This window comes from Durio zibethinus, chromosome 18 (genome assembly GCF_047325235.1).
Source record: "Durio zibethinus cultivar Kanyao isolate XHJ-2024 chromosome 18, ASM4732523v1, whole genome shotgun sequence".
Taxonomy (NCBI): Eukaryota; Viridiplantae; Streptophyta; class Magnoliopsida; order Malvales; family Malvaceae; genus Durio; species Durio zibethinus.
The window spans coordinates 2,712,222-2,737,119 of record NC_143179.1 but is presented as its reverse complement, the minus strand read 5'-3'; the positions used below and the strand labels follow the sequence as shown (position 1 = coordinate 2,737,119).

The 24,898-nt window shown below is 30.0% G+C and overlaps 2 protein-coding genes across 4 annotated transcripts; both read left to right on the top strand.

Annotated features, from left to right (window-relative positions):
- The first annotated feature begins 277 nt into the window (after positions 1-277).
- LOC111298948 (cyclic nucleotide-gated ion channel 17-like) lies at positions 278-7,437 on the top strand. 2 transcript variants are annotated; one of them, XM_089746980.1, is made up of 8 exons: positions 278-556; positions 2,445-3,021; positions 3,677-3,889; positions 4,049-4,086; positions 4,219-4,350; positions 5,184-5,295; positions 5,760-5,996; positions 6,485-7,437. In XM_089746980.1, the coding sequence occupies exons 1-8, from the start codon at positions 534-536 to the stop codon at positions 7,208-7,210; spliced, it is 2,058 nt and encodes a 685-aa protein (XP_089603106.1). In that variant the 5' UTR covers positions 278-533; the 3' UTR covers positions 7,211-7,437. The 2 variants fall into 2 exon arrangements, with proteins under 2 accessions (XP_089603106.1, XP_022749449.1); XM_022893714.2 differs by having other exon boundaries at positions 4,049-4,350.
- Positions 7,438-22,043: 14,606 nt separating this feature from the next.
- Positions 22,044-24,492, top strand: LOC111300257 (myb family transcription factor IPN2-like). Of its 2 annotated transcripts, none has more exons than XM_022895892.2 (6): positions 22,044-22,371; positions 22,471-22,547; positions 22,824-22,881; positions 23,034-23,088; positions 23,428-23,470; positions 23,596-24,492. In XM_022895892.2, exons 1-6 carry the CDS (start codon positions 22,203-22,205, stop codon positions 24,262-24,264), a joined length of 1,071 nt encoding a protein of 356 aa, XP_022751627.1. In that variant the 5' UTR covers positions 22,044-22,202; the 3' UTR covers positions 24,265-24,492. The 2 variants fall into 2 exon arrangements, with proteins under 2 accessions (XP_022751627.1, XP_022751626.1); XM_022895891.2 differs by having other exon boundaries at positions 23,022-23,088.
- Positions 24,493-24,898: the final 406 nt, after the last annotated feature.

Genomic DNA, 24,898 nt, shown 5'->3' with positions numbered 1-24,898 from the left:
TTTCTTTTACTCAAGGGATTCTCTGACGTTGCGTTATGATCATCAAAATATAAGGATCAATATATTACTTTTTAAAGTTCTAAGATCAAAATATTATTTAATTTAAAATTTAAGGGCTGTGAAAGTAATTTACAAAAAAAAGGAAAGTTCTTGTAGCTTTTCAATGTAGAAAAATGGTGCTTGACTTCACTTTCTTTGGGCGACTTTTCTAGTCAACTTGTGTTGACAAAGTCCAACCGTAAAACATTAAAAAGGTCGGAAAAGATGTTACAAAAACGAACAAAAAACAACAACTACTGACTTTGCCAAATTGTCATCCCATGAAAACAGGAATAAAATTTACAAATCTATATGTTTCTCAGTGACCCATTAGCTCATTTTTTCTGGCAGTTTCAAGAAGCTCAGATTCAAGGAAGGAAGGAAAGTTGAAATATTAAAGCTCTTTTTTTTTTTTTTTTGTCTTTCGGAGTATGTTTGTTTAGGGTTTTGAAGGTCAGATTTGAAGCTGCTGCTTCTTCTGTTTCTTACTGGTAATGGAGTTGAACAAGCTTATCAGGCAAGTGGTTCGCTACTCGCTAGTTCTTTTTTTTTTTTTTCCTTCTTTTTTGCTTATATTTTGATCGGTAGTCGGTAAATTTGTTTCTGATTTAACTTTTGTTTTCTGATTAGTTTTTCTATTGTAAAAAATATGCTGTTTGGTAGCTGGGAAAGTTCTGTCAAGTTTTAGATTTTCCATTGGGGAATAAACAAAGCTGGAATTTTAGTAATATTTAGGAGCTTTGTGAACTAATTTGGATGAATCGGGTAATGTTTTTATTACTTGGGGGGACTGGAGGAGAGTAAATCAAGATGGTTCTTTCATAATGTTTTCTGGAGTTTTTTCCCCAACTTAGGTTAATTAAATTCTTTATTCTCAAATTAGAGTACTTTTAAACTTATATTCCAAACTGAGGTACTTCAAACCATCTAAGCACCATGTCATTATTAACGTGAAAAAAAAAAAATAGTGTTGACTTAGCCTTACAAGACAACTAACTCATTCATCATATACTTGAAAAGTAAAACAAGACAAACACAAGAATTCCCACTAACCAGAAAATCCAAAAACCATTATAGAAGTCAAAATTTTAAGATTCTAGTAGTCAAAATCTTACTATATCCAAGCAATGGAAAATTATAACCAAGAGAAAAAAGTGCCTCATTAAGCAATTAGCAACCAAACAAAACAAACAAGAAAGTGAATTGCCCATTAAAGAATTCAAATCCAACAAACAGCCAATTATTAAAAAAAAAAAAAAAAAACTCACAACTTGTTTTACAATAAATAAATTCCTAGAATAAAAAGGTCTGTAAGTGCAAGATCATCTTTTGTGTAAAAGAAATAATGCATGTCTGGGCAGTCAATACCCACGTTTTAGTTCTTTCAAATTTTTCTCCGACAAAGGTTATAAGCCAAGGGTAGTATTGTGGCATGGAATGTTTATATAATGAGTGTTGGAGGAAAGAAATTGAAGAAGGAAATAATATTTCTATTTTAGGCAAGGGAAAGGAACTGAGATAAAGGTTTTCTTGGAGTTCTGTTTGAAAGAGCGAGTTTTTAATATTGAGGATTTCTTGATGATATTAATGTTTATTAGAGAGAATGCTTGTCGGTGGCAACCAATGACACATTCATGTTGGCATCAGTTATTGATAGTTTGACGCTCTTGATGGTGCCTATTGCTGGCAACATTGTTTGCAACAAGAGAAGAAAAACAGAAAGTATTATAAAAATAAATGAAAATTGGATTACCACATTTTATTGGGTAGGCCACGTAGACAATGATATGATGCTTACATAGATTGAAGTACCTCACTTAAGGAAATAAGTTTAAAAGTACTGTAATTTAAGAATAAAAAAAATCTAATTAATCCTAATTGGGAAAAAAACTCATATTTTCTGGTTGTGTTCAGTGGAGTAGTGAAGGAAAGTTTTACATTTCTTATTATCTTTTTTTTTTGAAGTACATTTCTTATTATCTTTTTGCTGGAAAAAGTGAACTTTAACTTAAGTGGAATTAATCTCTTTGGTTTTCAATTTTCTTAGGAGTGGGACATAATGAAACATAAATTCTTTAAAAATTAAGTTAAGGCAATTTCTCTCTTTGAATGGACTTGCTGATTAAAGTGGAAAAATTGGAAATATCCCATCTATGACTGAGGATACTAGATGATGCTGCCACATTGTGGGAAAAGTGGGAAGTGGTTAAATCAGTAATTACACAGAAAGAAAGGTTTTTTGTCATTGTAGATTTGCCAAAGAATTCGGAAGCAAATTGAATAAATCCTAGTTGTAGAATCATGAAAGTTCTTTTGGATTGGAAAATCATTTCTACTGTTAGTAAAAAGTTTTAATACTTCATACTGAACACTTGTTGTTCTTTGGTAAACTTGTTTATTTCTAGGTTTTATACTGATGGGAAACGACAGAAAGAAACTCCATGGGGAAACAATGATCGTTCATTTCTTGAAAAGTCATCTTCTGGGTACAAGATTTCATTTTCTTCAGTGCTGAAACCGGAGAATGGGATGGTCGGGGGAAGAAATCGACTTCCTGACATAGGAAAAGTTGGAAGGTCAAAGGTTTTTCCACAGGGCAATTTACCATGGTACAAGAAAATTCTTGATCCTGGCAGTGAGATTGTGTTACAATGGAACTGGGTTTTCATTGTTTCGTGCTTGGTAGCACTTTTCATTGACCCATTGTATTTTTATTTGCCTGCTGTTGGAGGGGATTTAAGCTCTTCATGTGTAAAGACAGATACAAACTTGCGGATTGTTGTTACGTGTTTTCGAACTGTTGCTGATATTTTTTATTTGTTTCACATAATTATAAAGTTTAGAACAGGTTATGTTGCACCAAACTCAACAACCAGAGTGTTTGGAAGGGGTGAACTTGTAATGGACCCCAAGAAGACTGCTCAGAGGTATCTTAGATCTGACTTCTTCATAGATCTCATTGCAACCCTACCTCTTCCTCAGGTATTTGTTGTAAAATGCCCTTTTTTCTACCGAAGACCTATCATAAATGGTATTTGCCTACTTTATTTTTCAATTTTCTGTTACATGAACTCAGTTGCAGAATATAGTAAAATAGATTGTAAATAACTTATATTTCTACAGAAGTGAACTTGAAGTACTGTCCCTCGGACTTTAATTGTGGTTCTCTGTTTCCCTAATCAACCAAAGCAGGACTTATTTGAGCCTCAATACATGTTTTCATACTAGGAAAGATCTTTTTTACTCATTTTTCATTAGTATACAATTTAGAAGAGGTTATGTAATCATCCTCTGTAGACCAAAAGGATCTTGATTTCCTTAATTAATAGATATGAGGCATGAATATTTTGTTGTATATAAATATAACTCAAATCTCTTTGTTTCTTATTTGGGGTTTGAGTGCATTTTACATTTGTATAGAAAATTAGGGGCCACTCTTTTTACATATATATTGTTAATTAACCTCTGTGCCATTCAAGGATATTTTGAAGTAGAGTGATTTGGCCTTTGATTCAAGTGTCATGGTTAATTCCATGTACTTGCCTATCTTGTTAAACTTGTGTGATTTCCTGTTTAATGCATTACAAACTAAAGATGAGAAAGATGAAACAACAGTTCATTTAATTCTTTTTTGCAGATAGTTATCTGGTTTATCATTCCGGCAACAAGAAGTCCTCAAACTGATCATTACAACAATGCCCTTGCACTAGTTGTTCTTCTTCAGTACATTCCCAGATTATATTTGATTTTTCCATTAAGTTCTCAAATTATTAAAGCAACTGGAGTTGTCACAAAGACTGCCTGGGCGGGTGCTGCCTACAATCTTCTCTTGTATATGTTAGCTAGCCATGTATGTTATCTTTATAGCTTTATTATTAGCCTTTTTCTCTGCTTTTTTGTTTGTGTGTCCGTTTTGCTCTCTTTGACTGTGACTAGCTGGGTATTCTTTATTCAATTTCCTCTCATCCCTTCTGTCAGTTTTTACAAAAAAAGATGCCTATTTATTCAGGTCATAGGGGCGGCATGGTATCTGCTCTCTGTTGACAGGTATACTTCATGCTGGAAGAAAATTTGCGGGAAGGAATTTGCTCCTGTCAGATGCAGTTTATACTATTTAGATTGTGACACTTTTGGCCTTAATGATCGCATGATGTGGGCAAATGGCACTGCTGTTTTCAGGAACTGTGATCCAAGAAATGATATTGATTTCCAATATGGGATATTTGAAAGTGCAGTAAAAAAGAATGTAACCTCGACGGGCTTTCTTGAGAAGTATTTCTATTGCTTATGGTGGGGCCTACAGCAACTTAGGTATGATTTTATTAAATTATGGATAAAAATAATCTTATATTGCAATTCTTCTTAGTGTTGTCTTTATTCACAGAATATACTGATGCACTTTTTGAGTAATCTCCTGGTGGTTGATGAGTGCAACCAAACTGTTTGATTTGGAGATTTTGTTGTTTCACTTACAAATAATAGTTCTAGCAACTTTACTGATGTGCTTGATATCTTGCCTGTGATGTTGTATTAGTATTGATCAAAATGGTCAACTAGGTTTTGAAAGAAGTCAGTATAAGACAAAAAGTGTACATTATTTCTGCAACCTGAATATGTTGAATGTTTCAGTGTGTTCAATGAGAAAGTATCCTGAAACATTTGATGAAAAGATGTAAACCTTCACTACAATAGTGATTAATAGGAGAAATTATTTCCTTTAGACATGCATCTGAAACGAATAAATATCAGATACCTACTGGTCAATTTTATGTTCCTCTCAGCTAGTTGGGAATGGATGGCATTCAAAGTTGATAAGTTGCATCTTTATGTACCCCTCGGAAGTAGTAGACGGGCAAACTGTGGGATCAAACAATGTATTTTGCTATTTTCAAATCTAAACCATTAATGACCAGCAACTTATGGTACCATATTATTTCAATGGTTTTGTAATACCTATGGAATGAAATGCCAATTAAAGGTTTGTAGAACATTTGCACTTTTCTCCAATTCATTTACAGGAAAATTGCTTTGCACAAAGGATTAGTTTCTCTAATCTAATAATTAAAGAAAGCAGATGTCAATTCAATGAGTTTTTTTGCATTTAAAAATGTTGATAAAGGCCTTTTGTTTTCTTATCATCTCAGTTCCTATGGGCAGAATTTGTCAACTAGCACATTCATTGGGGAGACATTATTTGCTATACTTATTGCTATCTTGGGTCTTGTTCTATTTGCCCACTTGATTGGCAACATGCAGGTATCAGAAAATTTGCATCCTTGAGTTTTTCCTTTAAAATCAAAATCGCGTTCTTTTTATAGTAAATCAAATGAAGTTGTTTATATATATATATATATATATATATATATATATGATCATCTTGATGTTATGTGTTCATGGATGGATTTTCGTGTTTGTATCTTTTGAGTAGAATGCATCTAATTAATTTTATCTGTTAGAACTTTGTCTTGACTACATGGTACTGTCTTGAGTTGTCTACTGTTGGCAGTTGAGATCTTCTCTTTTTTTCTTTCTCCTCTCAATTAAGAAAGCAGTGAATAGGAAGGAGGATGCATTCTTATCTAGTTTCTTATAGTTTGCAAAATCCTGCATTATGCTTCAATTTTCGAATTTATTTTAAGCTGAATATTCATCTGCCTCATTAAACAATTATTTCTGCAACTTGCACATTCTGATAGTTTACATTTGTTTATTTGATACAGACATATTTGCAATCCCTAACAGTGAGACTTGAGGAGTGGAGACTTAAGCGAAGGGACACTGAGGAGTGGATGACGCATCGCCAACTCCCTGAAGATTTAAGACATCGTGTTAGACGTTTTGTTCAGTATAAGTGGCTTGCAACTCGGGGAGTTAATGAAGAAGCCATCTTGCGTGGCTTACCTGCTGATCTTCGTCGTGATATTCAACGCCACTTATGCTTGGACCTTGTTCGACGTGTATGCAGCTTTCCCAAATCAATTTTCTTTCCAAGTTTTAAACCACCCTTACATGCTTAGGTTATAGATGTTTCTATTGAATAACAGTCCTGATGAGAGATTGTGCACATTGAATTTTAGGAGTCATATAATTATCTACTTAAAAACTAGCCTCTTCTGTTTTAGCATGAGTTTTCTTCTTGTGGGGCCTTCATCTAGTTAAGATCTAGTTTAACTGCCTCTTGAGCTGTACATTCCTCCCTCAGAACCTGTCTCTTAGATGAAATAAAAATGCATAAATTCAGCACTTTTGCAAGAATCTTCCTTTTAATGGTGTCTATGTGTTCCATTGTGAATCTTCCATCAAACAACTTCAATATTTGGGCCTCAACATTGTTGCTGCACACACCTAGATTAGATTGACTCCAAAATGTTATTTTGTCTAAACCTAAGGAAGGATTTCTTTATTAAATGATATTCAGTTTCATTGAAGTTGCTCTACTTTGCAGGTTCCCTTCTTCTCCCAGATGGATGATCAGCTGCTTGATGCAATATGTGAGCGACTAGTATCGTCCTTGAGCACCGAAGGTACCTATCTTGTTCGTGAGGGTGACCCTGTGACAGAGATGCTCTTCATTATTAGAGGCAGATTAGAGAGTTCTACTACTAATGGTGGTCGAACTGGTTTCTTCAACTCAATTGTGCTGAGACCTGGAGATTTTTGTGGAGAGGAACTACTTGCATGGGCTTTGCTACCAAAATCCACCATGAACTTGCCCTCTTCAACTAGGACAGTCAGAGCTTTAGTTGAGGTTGAAGCGTTCGCACTATGTGCTGAAGATCTCAAGTTTGTGGCCAACCAATTTAGACGACTCCATAGCAAGAAACTACAGCACACCTTCCGGTTTTACTCCCATCATTGGAGGACATGGGCAGCCTGCTTCATACAGGCTGCTTGGCGTCGGTACAAAAGGAGGATGATGGAAAACAATCTGACCATAACAGAATCATTTGCTTTGGATGAAAAAGAGGATGATGAGTCTGGACAGGAGGAAGAGAAAATGTTAACTGCCGTCTCCAATCCTTCTCAGGCAAAACTGAACCTTGGAGTCACAATATGGGCATCAAGGTTTGCGGCAAATACTAGGAGAGGAGCTCAAAAGATCAAAGATGTTGAGATGCCAAAATTACAAAAACCAGAAGAACCTGATTTTTCTACTGAGCCTGATGGTTAGTGATTGTTTGCATTATGTAAGAGTATATATTTGCTAAGCTTCTCAGACATTTTCAGTACAATAAAAGGTGAGAACCACCTCATAGTTAGGATGTGAAATTCCAGATCTTGAACAGCTTTTGCAAGGTGCAAACCTTACTAATCGGGTATTGGAGGAGAATGCAGGAGAAAGTTATGTTGTTCATTACTGTATGTTATTTATTATCAGATATGTGTGGTTTCATCAAATTCAAGCCGAGTCTAATCCACGAGCCTTGGAAAATACTGAGATGTTAACAAATTGGTTTGATGTAAAGGGTTGGAGATCATTCTGATTCTCCTATATGAATTGACAAAATAATATTTACTCAAAAAATGCAACTGACTTAATGAGTTTACAGGCATTTGTCTAGAAAATATTCTCTCTTGATTGGCCCATCTAAATAGATTTATTTATTTATATCGAATTTAATGAATTTATAAAAAATTATTTTTCAATCTCAGTAAATTTGAACTCAAACAAAGAAAAGTATATTTTTTTGCAATTGTGCCAACCATTCGTCGGTGTTGGTGGACATTTTAGACTTGCTACTCTCAAGTTTTGCCAGCTCTTTTCTGATGAAATCAGCTAACTGAAGCTTCTGAACATATAGAACCAGATATTTAGCCATTCCACAACTGATTGTTTGAGCAATCAAAGATAATTATTATCAGAAAATTTTAACGCCTTTGTCATTATTAAACTTCTTGTTGGCCTTGAATCTGTTTTGTACATATCACTTACTAACCCAAGTTTCACAGTCGACACTTGAGAGTTGATCCCATCGGTTTCTCATGTTTTGCATTTTCAAAGTGAGTCCATATTTTGTTTCTCCAAATCATGCTACCATCAGCTTGGAGTGAATTGTCTCCTACTTATGCTAGTTACGTATTAGACAAAAATTGATCAATAAGCTCACCAGAAGTTTCCAATCTCAGCTTGCAAGGTATTGAAAGAATAATCATGGCCACGCAGCAGCATACGTACAAGACACATCCTGAGTTGATCTTTTGCTTGGAAAAATTTGACTGTCCTGGGAGTATGATGTTCACAGCAAGCATTACTGTCTGTCACACCGGTTAGAAAAACTATAGTATACAAAATTAATTATTGCAAAATGATCTTTTCGTCCAACTCTGGTCTTCAACTTGGTGCGGCATTTAAGGGCCATAATTGTCAGTCACAAAATTTTGTTCTTGTACTTTTAGGATGAATTTAGTACATAAAATTATAATAAAATAAAATAAGATAATATTATAATTAGTATTAAATTAAATAATGTTATATTATTTTGTGTTTGATATATATAAATATTACGATAAAATAATTTATTAATTGGTTAAAATTATTTTTTTATAAAATTTGTATATTTAAATTATTGATATAAATTTTAAGAATATAATAAGATATATAGGTCATGTTTGATACATAAAATTATGATAGAATAAGATAATGTGATATTATGAATAGGATTAGATTAAATAATATTATCTTATCATATATTTGATGTGTGTAAGAACTAAAGTAAGATAATTTATTTATTAATTAAAATTATATTTTCTTAAAATTTATATAATTTAAATTATTGATATAATTTTTAAATGTATAATAGGACAAGTAAATTTAATCCAATGAATTAAAAATAATCTTTTCCACTTTGAGAGGATTAAATCATCTTATACCAAGAAGATAATAATCTTTTTTGTAATTGTATGTCTTTCAATTAGATACAAATCAAACATAATATAAAATGATTATCATACTATCCTATCCATCATTCTATACACCAAATATGATCATAAGTTTAATTTCATAAATTAAAAATAATTATCTTCATTTTGGCTTAGGACGATTTAATCCTCTTTATAATTCTCTTTCTTTCTTTAAATATAAATCAAATAGTATAAAAAAATTATCATTCTATCTCATTTATCTTCTTATATCATCCTATGTATCAAATATTATAATTTATCGAATATAGCTTTAGGATATTATCTCGGCTTGAACTTTTCTTGCAGTATCAGTGGCACATCCCAAAAGAATAAGAACTGACACATCCCGCAAGAATAAGAACTGAAGTGCCTGCAAATCCTCGAAATGCAGTCGAAGTGTGTGGTTTTGTCAATCACAGCAGGACCAGCAGCCAAGAATCAAGATTAATAAAAATGCTGAACCCAAAACTGATATCGGACTAAGAACCTTTATCCTAACCATTGATTCAAATATGAGTCCCTTCAAAAGAAAAGGAATCAAGGTTAAGTTAGAAATACAATTAAATTCAGCCAAAATCTCTGTTAGTTACATTATCAAAATAAAAAAGAGATTTAAGTACAAGGAGCAGAAGACAAAATATCTGTTACCTACCTTGTGAGAAAGTAGATTCAATTAGTTAAAATTTTCAGGAATCAGCATTTGAAATCATGGTACTTATCTTTGTTTTCTTTCCCCTTTTTTTTTTTTGTTTTCTATAATTAGAGAACAATAAATGTTAAAATTTAAAAATGAATTATCGGAGAACATAATATGGATAACCACTCACAGACTATACGGTAAAAGTACTTGAACATGAACAGCAACATGAATTGCTTAATCAATATCAGGCTAGCACAATAAGCCATTAAAGACATTTTGCTAAAGAAAAGAGAATTACCGTCTTCAGAAATGCTGCTGTACTTTCACCAGGTCGGACCAGTGGAATCAAGGCGCCTTGGCTCTTCAGTTGTTCGCTAACATCATCAGGGTCCGGTGTAGGAAAGTATAGTACTAATTGAAAAAGGCTAACAACAAGATATTGGTAGGAAGGTAGAGAGAACCTACAAACATTTGTAACTTTCAATTATTAATGTAGAAAATAATGGTATATTGTTTCATTTCAAATTTCTTTAGTTTTTTCTTGGGTGATATGCACACTAAAAATATATGAGCCGTGTAAATAATACAATAACAAACTAACTCTTATATCTCATAATTTTGGAGTTAATTATATGAAAGATAAAAAAAAAGAAAAAAAATCTTGTTAAATCATAATTTTGAATTTTTTTATACTATTCATTTTTATCAAAAACAACATTTTTATTTATTCCTTAATCCTCATATTATTTTTTATTATTTGTATCCACATCTTTCATAGTTTACCTTTAGATGTTTTGGTTTCTCCCAAATCCAAAAACTTATTTTTTTTAATTGGTGCATAGATAGACCTATATTTCACATGTCCAAACCATCTCCAATAGCTTTTTCTCATTTTTTCCTCAATCCGGACTATTCTTAATTTTTCTTGAATCTCTTCATTTATGATTTGGTCTCTTTTAGTCTTATCGCACATCTATCTAAACATTCTTATCTTAACAATGCTCATTTTCTTCTCATATTGTTTCTTAATAGCCCAACACTTAATCCTATTTAACAATGCAAGCTTTCAAGTTGCTTTATACAACTTTACCTTTAACTTTAAAGAAATATTATGAACATAAAACACATCTAATGCATTTCACTACTGTAGACACATATTTTGTCCGAGAAACCGAATATTGTGTCTAAATAAACTTAAATCTATTTTCGATTTCATTCTAGTTTGATCGAATACTTTGATCAAATGTATCGGGTTAATTTCATATTGAGTCATTTTAAATTTTATTAAACTTTTAAATAATAATAATAATAATAATAATAATAATAATAATAATAATAATAATTAACCTGATACATTTTATTAATAATAATAATAATAATAATTAACCTGATACATTTTATTAATAATAATAATAATAATAATAATTAACCTGATACATTTTATTATTATTATTATTATACATATATTTTTATTTTGTTTCTTTTCTTTTTGTTTTTCTTCTCTTATTCTCTTATTTTTTTTCTGTGCATTCAATGCACTAAAAATCCTTTTGCATTGCCTAATTTTGTCAACACCAATACCTTTTATCCCTAAATTTATAGCTCAAATTTTGGAACCAACAAAGTCACTATAGACAGTCTTAGAATCCATAATAATCTTAAAAAATTTAGGATCTAATTTCAAAATGGGCTTTATAAATTGAGATCAAATTTAGAGTAACAAACTGAGACAAAAATCTAGAAGAATAGAATCTTGCCAAACAAAAAAACAAAAGAAAAATTTTACAAATCAAAGCCCATGGCCAAAGTTTTTAAGTTCATTTTTAATTTCCCACCACAAAAAAAAAAAACACAAACACACATCTCATGGGACGGGGAATGCAATGCTAAAAGCACAAAAAAAAAATTGGTCTAAACTTCCAAGCTTGATCTATACCATTTGAGGCTATTTTTCATAAAATAAAGGTTGGATTTGTGTTCAGAGGATTTGTGAATTTTTGAAAATTTTTTGACAATCAAAGACAACAGTAGGTGGCTATGGCGATAGAAGAAAATTATCGATTTAGGTTATAGAAAAAAAGATGGAAGGTTGTGAAAGATAGGAAGAGAGAGTAAGAGGAGAGAAAATGAAATAAAAAGTTTTTTTTTTAGCTTTTATAGTTGAAAAAAAAAACAAAATGACATCGTTTTAGCAGAAAGATTCACGACCTAACTTGAGATATGTGCACTTGACCTAAAAACCCATTCATTTTAAGTTGAACTGGGATAGACCGACCTAAATTCCTTCAAATTACGTTGAACTACTAAAAATAGCATCGAACTATGCTAAATCGGTTGGACCACTCTAAACTGCTCCAAATTGGTTGAAATGGTCTAAATCAACCATTGGACCGTTGACTGCATTGACTAGAGGTGTTTTAGGTCTTTTTTCATAATTTTTTATTTTTTTCATATTTTTTGCTCAAATTTTTTAATTTTTTATTTATATATATTTTAATTTTATTTTTATGTGAACTATGTTTGGAAAAATAAAATAAATTTTTAAAAATGTAAAGGAAAAAGTTAAAATATCAAATTTTCCTAAAATATTGTTAAAAATAAAAATAAAAGAAATTAAAAATTTTGTTTTTTAAAAAAGGCAAAGGAAAATGTTACAATATCAAAATTTTCTAAATTCTTTAAGACTAAGATTAAAATAAGAAAAATAAAAATAAAATAAACTAAAAAATTTTGTTAAGGTGAAAAGGAAAGAAAAGCTAAGTGAGAAGCTCGTTTGGTTTGTTTGAAAAGCTTTGTGTATGAGATTTTTATATGGGATCTTTAGCTAGGATAAGAGAAAGAGAAAGAGATCACATAAAGGCTATGAGAGGTTAAAATGGTAAAACAAAAAAAAGTAACATAGAAAGAAATGGCCCGAAAATGCCATTTTAGTCTTGCATGACAAAAAAAAAAAGTAAACAATCTCGACTTAAAAAAAGCTAAGCATTTTGGCACTAGTAGCCTACAACAAAAAAAAATTCAAAAGTTATGGTCTAGCAATAGGATAGTATGAGAAAGAAGAAGAAAACAAAAGAGAAGTTGATGTTTTGGCCTTTTATATATAACAAAGAGTTTATTGAAAGCCAAGAGGGGAAGAAAAAATTTGAAAAAAAATGAAAGTGAAAAAAAAAAAAAAAAAATATTGAGTTGAAAAGAAAAAAAATTAAAAAAAAAGAAGTGGTTCAAAAAAAAATAGAATGAAAGTTGAAAAGATAAAGAGAGAGAGAGAGGTTTAGCAGCCTAAAAAAAATAGATGAAGGGAAAAGCTTGAAAAAAAAATTAAAACTTGATCGAAAGAAAAGAAGGTTGTAGCTTTCAGGGAAGTTTTATAGAAAAAGGTAGTTCTTTCATTTCCCTTATAGCTTGTTTCCATGTATACGAATACTATTATCCTTCCTATGTAGAGTTTACAATAGAAATACAGCCTTAAAGTTTTTTATATGAGTTTTGTATGCTTAAAAACAAAAGTTCTCTGATTTTTCTTTTAGGGTTTAAGAGCATATATAGGTATAATGTTTTAAAATAATTTATACATGATCATATAAATATGTATTTGCATTTTCACATTGGATGTTATATATAAGAGATTCACAACCTTTTTGTATGTTTGCTAGTTATGATATTAAACAAAACGTGATTCTTATTTGAAAAACCAAAAACAAAGATAAAAAAAAGAAGAAGTGCCTTTAACAAAAAAATGGGTTTTGGCCTTATTCTTGCGTCCATAGAGTTGTCTTTATTTTGTTATAGTTTGGTTTAGGCACCTAGCTTTGTTTTCTCTATATAAAAGCCCTTTTACTTGTTTGAAAGTCACACCCTTTATTAGAAAAAAAAAAGAAGGAAAAATTGGTTAGAAAATTACAGTTGTAAGGTTCCTACTCATTGTTTCTTTCCTGCCGAAGGTGTAGTAAAAATACCAGATTTCAATTTTTTTTTTTTATGTACGAATACTGGTAGAATAGGTTACATATTCCCTTGTTGTCTTTAGGGCTAGTATTTTCCTACTGTTGGCATTAAGAATGGGAGACTTTTGTTAGTAGAAGATTTGGCTTATAAAGACAAAGGTAGATGGAAGTTTATGGGAGGCTCTAGGCTTTGTTTCAATACCAAAAAGTAACATATTTTGTAGTTAAAAAAAAATTCAATCTTTCATCATCAAGAACCTGACCATTTGCAGTTGTTCTTACAAAGGTTTTATCGAGTGTAAAAAGATAAGCTAAAAAATAACCAGTGATTCCCGTGAATTTAACCTATAATATGGATAAATTATCATGGTATTGCATCACAACAGCTACCTCAACATACCACCACTTTAACTCTTCCGTTCTGCCCTCTGTCACTCCTCTATTTATTGTTAATACTTTCAGACCTCTCTTAATATTAAAGCCCTAACATTTTATGATTTTTTTTTGCATGAAATTGATATACAAGAATTTAAAGCTCCATCTCTTGCATACTTCTAGTTTGTCCTGAATATTACGGGTCATTGTCTACATGCCAATATAATAATAATAATAATAATAATAATAATAATAATAATAGTAATGAAAATCTTCGAGAACGAGATTTTAAGTAAGTCCGAGTAGTAATTTCTTAAAATTCCTAGGTGAGAATTTTTTTAAAAAAAAATACTATCAAAGTAATAGAGTATTTAAAAAAATATTCAATATAAAATATTTTCATTCATTCATTTTCCTAGAATTATATTTATAATTAAATGATGGTATAAAAAAAAGGGAAATAATGAAATTAATATAATGATACTTGAATATTATGATTAATTATTTTTTACTTTTCAATAAATTATAATTAATAAAGATAATAATAAAAATTAAAAATTAGAATTAGAATTAGAACAAAAATTAAATAAAAATAAGATGAAAAAAAAAAGTAAATGAAATCTCCAAGGATAGGATTCTAAGGAAGTTCGAGTAGAGATTTATAAGAAATTCCTAGGTGAGAAAGTTTTTCTAAAAATACCATCAAAATATTGGAATATATATTAAAAAAAACTTTCAATAAAAAATTTTCTTTTCTTAGTTCGCTTAAAATTTTTTAATAATAATGATTATTGAAATAATTAGGTGATTAAGGCAAAATTAAAATAAGTAAGGAATAAATATAATATAAGAAAGATAAGTAATGTGTCTTTTAAAATATATATAAAGTATATAATAAAATAAAGTAAAAAAAATAAATGAAATAAAATAAAACAAAATAAAATCATATGCACATTACACTTATCACTTGCATTACATAATCTTAAAAATAGCATGAGTTTCCGATGATAGAATTTCAAAAAATTTGAATAGCGATTCTCGAGAATTTTCTAAGTGAGAAAATCTGTCTAAAATATATTGTCAAAATATTAGAATATTTAGAATAATTTTCAATACAAAAAACTGTTGCTTATTTTTCACTCCTAAAAATGAACTTTTATATACTACAATCGCATCACAAATTAATCCATGTGCATCATATTAAAAATATATATATATAATAAATGAAATTCTTAAGGATGAAATTTTAAAGAAATCGGAGTAGTAATTCTTTAAGAATTTTTAAGTAAAAAAATTTATCTAAAATGCTGCCAATATATTTAAGCATTTAGAATAATTTTCGATAATGATTTCTCATTTTAGTATAAGAAATGAATTTTTAAAAAATATTATGTGATCTTAAATTATAGATATCATATGTTACAATATATTTATTAAATATTAATCTTAAAGATAAATATGAACCACCAATAATGAGATTTTTGAAAAGTTTGAATAGCGATTCTTAAAAAATCTTTATGTGAGAAAATTTCTCTTAATATTGTCAAAGTATTGGAATAGTTTATGGATCTTTTAATATGCAAGATTCTTATTTATTTTTCAAGCAAATAACTAAAAATATGTTTTTTTTCTTACAATAAAAAAATTTTAAGAAAATTAAATTTTAAATACCAAAATTAAGACTTTTTTGTCAAAATTAAAAAATAACATATAATTAATTGGTACTTTTCTTTAAAGGCGTTGTGGATGTGCTAATCTTTCTTTATATATAACCGACTTTCAAATTTAAAACGTTTTCACAAATCTAAAAAGTATATTTTAAATAAATTTTAATTAATTTTAAGATTTTATTAAGAGATTAAGTTTTAATAGATAACTGATAATATTTAACCAAAAAAGATTGGTGATGACTTTTTTTTGTTTTTAAATTCGTCTAACGTTCTCAAAAATTGTTATGACAACTCTGAATAAACTAAATTGGCACAAATACATTGGTAGGAATTATCTAGAGGCTAGTGCTGTAATTTTGGATCTTGGTTAATCAATTTCAATAGAGCTCGCTCTTATAATAATAATAATAACAACAAATAAAATCAAGTTATTAACTATACAATTATGTTAAATTTACAAAATTAAGAAAAATAAATAAACAAATACCTTGAATGAATCGATTACATGACCATTTTACATATTTTCTGTAACATGAGATTTGAGGCATTTTAGGATAGATGTATCCGTCAAGCATCCAGGAAAGGCTCAGACAGCTCCTCCGCATCATCCCCGTCCTTATTATCATGCTCATGGGTAAGAGGTTCCTCCTCAATCAGAATACCATCCTCTAGACGGTCAGCAATTGCCTCAACATCAAGTTGTCGGACTAGCCTTTTCTAATAGGTAGTCGGACGTCTGCGACTTATACTTGGGACCTCCCCCCTCCTCTATGCACGCCACCTCCTCTTATTTATGCCTTATATGTTACATATAACAAAAGGTTAACAGTTTCTCACTCAACCATTCCATTAAAACAAATTCAAAGCTAAAGTACTAATGAACTTTAAACCCTTTTATATTATCTATTATTCATGTAGTTCGTGTGCATATTGAATGTAATTTTACTATTATTGAATAATATATAAATTTAGATCAATACTAGTATCGAAATAATGAATTAAAGAAAGACAGATATGCATATCAGTTTCATGTTGTTACCTACGAATATGCATATCTATGAGGGTTCAAAGACATATGAATATACGTATTTATATATGTTTTGAAACTAACGAATATGTATATCCGTAAACTTTTAAAACTATATGGATATAAATATCTGTCAATTTCAAAACATGAATAGATATGCATATTCATTGGCATTTAACTATAACTAGAAATGAGTTTCTGTAAAGTTTCAAATAAGGATAGATATGCATTTACATCCTCTTTTAAAGTATAACGGAGACATATTTCCGTAGGTAAGAATAACAAACAAAAATCAAAGACAAGTCCAGATTACAATGAAGATTACGTTTGTTTTGAATTGATTTACTTTCAACCGTTGATTTCGTCCAAATGTTGCTCAATATCAAGGGTAATTAAAGTTTTATGATTGAGAGTGAGTTTCTGAGATTGATAAAAGTCCATGAAGATTAAAATTTTTGGAGATCTAAGGTTAAAAGGTGATAAGAGTGTGAAGATAAATGGATATGATGAGATTTTGGCTGTAAAGTGTAAATCTTTTTATTTTGCATTTAAATTTTGGATATATTTAATATACGGGTGTGAAAAGTAAAAGTATGGCTGAATTTAGAATTTTGCATCCAAAAGCTATACGCTAGTCATGCAAAACGGCAGCCTCTCCCAAAGAAAGAGAAATAAAAATCATGAAGTGTTTTAGTGATTAGGATGGAGATTGCACCATCCGATTAAAACCCGCCGAGGGAGCATATGAGAAAAGAAACAGGTTATCTAAAGTACCCTGGATGTAATAAAGATGGGCCCCGTAACGTGGCCTTTGCCAAACGAATATATTCATTTTCAAAGAATAAATTCTCTAAGTACATAAAGATGCTTGAAATTCAAGCAAACATGGCCTTAATACTAAGCCACCCAACTTTTCCGTTAGGCTATGGTTTTGAAACAAAATGAACGAAAAGTTAAAATCAAACTTTGCTTGATTATATTAAAAACGGACAGATATTATACCATACCAGTCTAAAGAACCTCCAAATCTAATTGAAATTCCTCCTTTTCGTGCATATGGATAGAGGGTTTCCAAAATATAAAGCAATTATACATAAGCAATAGGATGGTGGAGGGAAGGCTTGAAGGCGGGTTTGCGATACTAGATCCACATCATTTTGATATTATTATAATATTGTCTCAAACCAGCTTGACTGTATCTTGTTAACAATGATAGATGTATTTATTGATTTTCTCTTGAAGAATTTATTTTGAATTTCATATTCTTTGAGAATTTTATAAATGTATGACCAAATTGATTTTGAGGGTGTCCATAGTCTAAAATGATATAAATGGAGTCCAAATTTGAAAACCCAAACTTGAAACAATATAGTAGCTCTAACAGATGTAAGATTGGCATAACTTCATTGAAGATCTATAATTTATTTTGACTTAAGAATCTTGCTTTGATTGTCAAAGAAGAAAGCATATATTCCCACTAGGATTGGGTAAACATCATGCATTTTTTTCCTTTAGATTTTTATCACCTCCAATCACATTTGACCTCTTTGCATGGGCTTTACATTTGGAAGGAGAAACAGAGAGAGAGAGAGCTTTTACATACATACATACATATATATATATATATATTATTCTTAATAATCTTGATTTACTAGTAGTTCTTTTGCTATAGGTGGGGCCCTGTGCCAATTTGTTGGGTTTGACCCATTGGCATTCCAGTGTATTTTCTTTTATTTGGTTTGTATGGGAGCTAAAATGCATGGGAGAACAATCTTCAGTTCTACAAAAGTGATAAAGGGATCGAGTGAGAGGAGAGGTCCCCTACTCCATTCTTTATGGATCGATGTTCATGTCCTCACATTATACCAACGATACACCATAAAGTTATTGGTTCCTTATTTTCTTCTCCTTAATTTGCTAGTTTCTCATTAATACTCTTATTAGTTACATTTACGTGCTCTATTTCACTTCCTAATTTCTTCAACATTGATATTCAAGCATTTGATTTAGTTGTTGATACATGATTCACTGTCTAAATAATAGAGTTCTATTCCCTCTCTTCTTCGAATAAAAAAATCTTTAAAATTGTTTTTATATATTAGAGATAATGCAATTGGGAATCACATATCAATGTCAGTGATATACCCTTGATTTCAAATTTGAATCTTATTGATTATGGAAAGTACAAAATAGATTTGAATAAATGCAACTTCAAGAAAAAAAAAAGTGTATAATTTGCATAAAATGACGGAAATTGTTTTACTCTATTATTTACATTAATATTATGACTGAATCTAAGTTCACCAACTAGAATCTTCCTTACAAACAATTAGATTCCGTTTATTTTGTAAAAATTTAATTCTAAAATATTTTTTAAAAAATAAAAAATTTTTATTGTTTCAATGAATTAATAAAAAATATTTTTTATTATTTGCTTTTTTTTAAATTCAGTTTTCATTTAAACATTATTGACATATTTATTAAAATATTAAAAATTATTTATTATCAAAATTATTAATATTCAAAAATAGTTATAATTTACAACTAATATTTAATGTTAAAATATAATATTAGCAATAAACACTTAAAACAAAACTGATTATTTTTATACTTTAAAATATTTAAATACTATTGTTGTTCTTAAAATATTATTTCTATTAATATATTAATATTAAAATAGTAATATGTATTATTAAAATATTAAAAATATTTATACTATTAAAATAGTAATATAATATATTTGTAAATAAAATATAAAATAATATATTTTAAATTTAAAATATTAAGAAATGATTAAAAGTATTCATATTATTAAAATAATATTAATTAGTAAAATAACAAAATGTTTTTTACTTTATTAATATTTATTATTTATTATTAAAATTGTAATATAAAACTATTTATTATTCAATATTTAAAATAATTAATATTAAAAATATTAAAAAAATTTAATTTTAATGTTTTATTTTTTTAATTGAAATTAAATGAAAATATTTTTATTAATATAATAATATTTCGGGTGATATAAATTAAGTTTGAGCTTAGCCAATCATGCCCATAACTCGTCTTGAATATAACTATAAAAATATTTAAAATTAAATATTCGAAGACTTTTAATATTGAGATTTTAAAAATTTTCATTACAATTAAAAAAATTATTAGAAAAATATTTGGATAAGATCAAATTAAACCTAAGCTTAAAAACTTATGTTCAATGTCTGATTTGAGTAAAATTATGTCCATAAACTTTATAAATAATCCTACATATAGACAGTTTTTTAATAAAAAAAATTGTTTTGCCCTTTTCAAAAAAAAAAAAAAAAAGTGGACAATTTCTAAAACATGACCTCATTTTCCTTTAACTACTAGAAAGTAATTTTTGTTGATCAATCAATTTTCTAACAAACAAACATAAAAAAAAAAAAAAATACAAAATTTGTTTTTTTGAAAATTATTTTTTGTGAAATATAAGGAAAAAACTTCACAATTTATGGAAAGATGAAATTTTAACGGTCTTGATTTCTAACTAAATATGTAATAAGTAACCAAAAAAAAAAAAAATCCAAGCATACCTCAGTTAAATGGTTGCAATCGGGATAGTATATCTTTTTCTTGCACATGGGGAAAGGTTTTTTTTTTTTGGGTACTACGAACAAAGGAAAGTAGTCCAAGACTCCAAATGGCTGCAATAGATGACTCTTCCAAATTCAAATCGAATAAGTCACATGAATTGCAATACATCCAAATGATGTTCCACTTCCACCCACCAAAACTATATCTGCAGAGCACTACTAGAAAGGCCAAGTGGATTAACACATATTTGAATCACTTGAAATTGATCATCACCGGCCTAATCTGTTTGGTAGAAAATAAAGAAAAGGACAAAGAAAAAGAATTTAATCTAATGCTTGAGTTACATAACATCTGTTATTATACATATAGTTCAATCACTAAATTAAAATTTTTTCTTTTCTTACCCCTTTCTTTTTTTTTTTTTCCAGGCAAATGATATAATTGGTAACAAAAGTTCAAGAATCTAAGAAGTAAATTGTTGCATGATGTCATTAAATTATAATAGGAATTACAACTGCTTTGTCAGTTTCTTCGGATATTTAAGCAAAAGGCCAAAGCTAAAGAAATAAGACATAAAGAGTGGGATATAAAAGGGGAATAATTTATATAAAATTTTTTATATGAAGTTTGTAAAGTTTTTTTTTATTAAAAATGATTTAATAAAAAAATTCAAATCATCGATTTATAAAGTTAAATGAAAAAATCAATAATATATAAAAAAATTATTAAAAATGCAGTTTATAATTAAAATTGATTAATATTTATTTAATAACAGTAAAAATTTTACCAAAAATTTTATTAAAAATGCTTATCTAAAAAAAATATTAAAATTTTTTCAAAATTTGCATTCTTGGTTTATTTAATAAGAACTTTCAATTTATGGGATTTGATTTTTGGGCTTAATTACTGACTGTTTTTTTTTTTTTTTCTCAACCAAGATTTGATTTTATTCATAAAGGAAGAATAATAACAAAGCAGCAACTCGAGCTGCAAAGTGCGACAAACATAGCTCCAAAAAGACAAATTGTTTAAAATATATACTTTCAAAACGAGAATACCTATCTAAATCCAAACATAAAATATCTTCAGTTACCTACTAATTGATTATCGTGCATGACAAAACTTTGGGTAAGAATATATATGTTAATCACAAAATTTTGCTGTCAAGAATGATGACAACTTTTTCATGGTAACGACTTAAAGGATATATATGTCTTTATCTTCCAAACCATCGTTCAAAGCCCATACAGATTTTAAACTTCATTATAATCTAAAAAGGGAATTGTACCATAACCAACAAAATGAGTCATGCATGCATATAATATATGGATATATAGCATATAAGAAGAATTAAATATATATAAATAGTAATTTATGAGAGTGAGATGGGCTGATGTAAGAAGGGTAAAAGAGTATGTCCATGTACATATTGGTCGTCATGATGATTGCATGAGGGGTCTCTGTCATATTGTAATACTCAAAAAGCTTTCACATGGTGTCGAAGAACAACTCCACAAAGTTATACACTTCCTTTGTTGATGACAAAAGATAGATCACTCAGTCTCGGACATTACAGATTTGTGCATTCCATCAATATTTCTGTAAAACTTTCCCACTCATCTTTTCTTGCAATTCGGCAGCTGTACGTAATACCGCTCTGTATGTCTGTCGGTCGGTGAGTGTAAATTGTAATGTAATGTAATATTTTATTGTACGTACGGCGATGATACAATATTTAAAGCTTCTTTTGAGGGGTTTTAAACTTTAAAGGAATGGGCCGCTGCATGTTAGAATAGCTGCACTTTAATGTTTTCTTTGTTTTTGTACCACATAGTTTAGTATTATAAATTTTGCGTTTCTTTTTTATGAAGAGCGAACTTGGGCTTATATTTTCTGCTGTAGTAGAAAAACAACCCAAACCCTCTCTTCTCTTCTTAAAAAACGCACCCCATTCCTCCCTATTTGCATCGCATTTGTTCTTGAATCTATTTGAGTAGTCTCGCTGCCGCTTAGAGAGAGAGAGTTGTGAGAGAATGTTCCAACCCAAGAAACCGTCAACTATGAATTCCCATGATAGACCCATGTGTGTTCAAGGCGACTCTGGTCTTGTGCTCACCACAGACCCCAAGCCTCGCCTGCGTTGGACGGTCGAGCTTCATGAACGCTTTGTCGATGCTGTTACTCAGCTTGGAGGACCTGACAGTACGATAACTTTCTCTATTAACTAACCCTTTTCCTTCAAGTCAGTTCTATTCATATCTTCACATATCATTCTTATGATCAATTAATTGACTTTGACAGAGGCCACACCAAAAACAATCATGAGAGTTATGGGTGTGAAAGGTCTTACACTTTACCACCTCAAGAGCCATCTCCAGGTTTGAATACAACAACCATATTTCATGCTTGCTTTAGCTTTTCTTCCATCCCTTTTACGATCTTCTCGATGTAGGGTTGGCTCGATTTCCCTTTTCTTTTCTTTTCTTTTCTTTTTTCTCAGCCAAAAGATTGTTATTTTATTCATAATTAAAGCCCATACAACGAGCCTCTCCTTGATAGTAGAGGCTATTATTTCTTTTCCTTTTTGTTATTTAATTTCTCTTCCTTTTTGCTTCTTTTGATTACAATAATTATAATTCTTCTTACTGGATTAGAAATTCAGGCTTGGAAAGCAACCTCACAAGGAATTCAATGATCACTCTATAAAAGATGGTAAGAGATCTATAGGATTTTCTTTATCTACACTTACAGTACTGTTTTACGTTCTTTTGTCATCAATTTATTATACTATACAAGTATATATGCAAGAATTTATGTAGCTAAATGCTTTTTTTTTCCTGTTTTCTTGGGAGCTTCGGCGCTAGATCTTCAAAGAAATGCTGCATCTTCATCTGGTATGATGGCTCGTAGCATGAACGAGTACGTATTGATTCTTTTGATTTTAGTTTTTCTTTTTTTTTTTTTTTAATTTGAAATTGTCGATTGAACTTTGTTAACAGGAATTAAAAGTCTAGAACTAATACTCTAATACTAATGTTGTTTTAGTTTCAAGATTCACAACTTGATAACTTTACTAGACAAACATATATTTAGAGGTATTTTAAAAGGTATAATATATAAGAGAAAGAAATCACTTAAGTTTTCCTTTTATTTTTCATTCTTGTTTGGGGGTGTGGGGTTTGGATTTTCTTGTGGAATGTATGTGTGAAACTGTATACATATAAAAAGCTGTAACTCGCACATGGTTGATGCGATTAGGATGCAACTGGAAGTGCAGAGAAGACTTCATGAGCAATTGGAGGTATGCACAGACACTTATCTCAACAGATCATCTTCAATTACTAGTTTGTTCACCAGATCAGTATATAGGAATCTTCTTGGGGCTTTCTGTGTATAAATCCTTAATGGACTTATCGTGCCTGGCAGGTACAAAGACACCTTCAATTGCGGATTGAGGCTCAAGGGAAGTATATGAAGTCCATATTGGAAAAGGCTTGTCAAACCCTGGCGAGCGAAAATATGGCTACTGGAGGCTATAAGGGTATGGGAAATCAAGGAGTTCCTGACATGGGAGCAATGAAAGATTTCGGTCCTCTCAACTTTCCACCATTTCAAGACCTCAATATTTGTGGAGGTGACCAACTTGATCTTCAACACATGGACAGACCATCAGTTGATGGTTTCATGCCAAATAGCGATAACATTTGCTACGGAAAGAGGAGGCCTAGCCCTTATAGTAGTAGCGGGAAGAGTCCTTTGATTTGGTCTGATGAGCTCCGATTGCAGGACTTGGGAACAGCTCCACCATGTCTAGGACCTCAAGACGATCCTTTCAAAACTGAGCAGATTCAAATTGCACCACCTCCTATTGATAGAAGCACTAAGATAGAATCTATATCAGAGATTTACGAAGCAAAGCCGTTGCTTTCCGGTGATGGAATAGGTGAAAAGAAGTTTGAAGCATCGCCTAAGCTGGAAAGGCCATCGCCAAGAGGAGCACCACTTCAGACAGAGAGGATGAACCCTGTGATAAATACTGGTAGTGTGACACAAGGGAGAAATTCACCATTTGGATTATCAATTGCTAACATTTGACTTATTAGACCGCAAGTGACTTAAGATTAATTATGCTCCTGTGAATCTGATATTTCATTAGGTTTTAGAAAATTATAATTACAATGGGGTTCTGTCTCAGGTATAGGATAATGCAAGCCATGCATGCATGCATGGCAATCTTTATTAGTTAAAATTTTTATGAATTTAATACATCAATTTGTACTTCACTTGATCCTTAATTATATGACATCGATAATTTCTACTGTATATATTCTGCACTTTCATAGCTTCTCTATCTTATAGCAGTTTTTTTAGTGCCATGGCTATTTTCACTTAAAGAAGCTGGAAGCATTTTATATATATATATATATATATATATATATATATATATATGTGTGTGTGTGTGTGTGGGGTTACAGGGCGGAGGCAAGTTATAAACTAGGGTGTTCATGGACAAGTTTTAGAATTGGAAAATAATAAAATTTGAATGTTTATTTCTTCATAGACACCTCTAAAATTATGTTTATTTTTTCATAGACACCTCTAAAATTTTTCTGTGGAGACCCTTAAAATTTTTCATTTTTTGTTGAATAATTGATTATTTAAATATATTAAGAAAGATATAATTGATAATGTTAGTAATGATATAATCATGTCTTTTTTCAAAATAAAA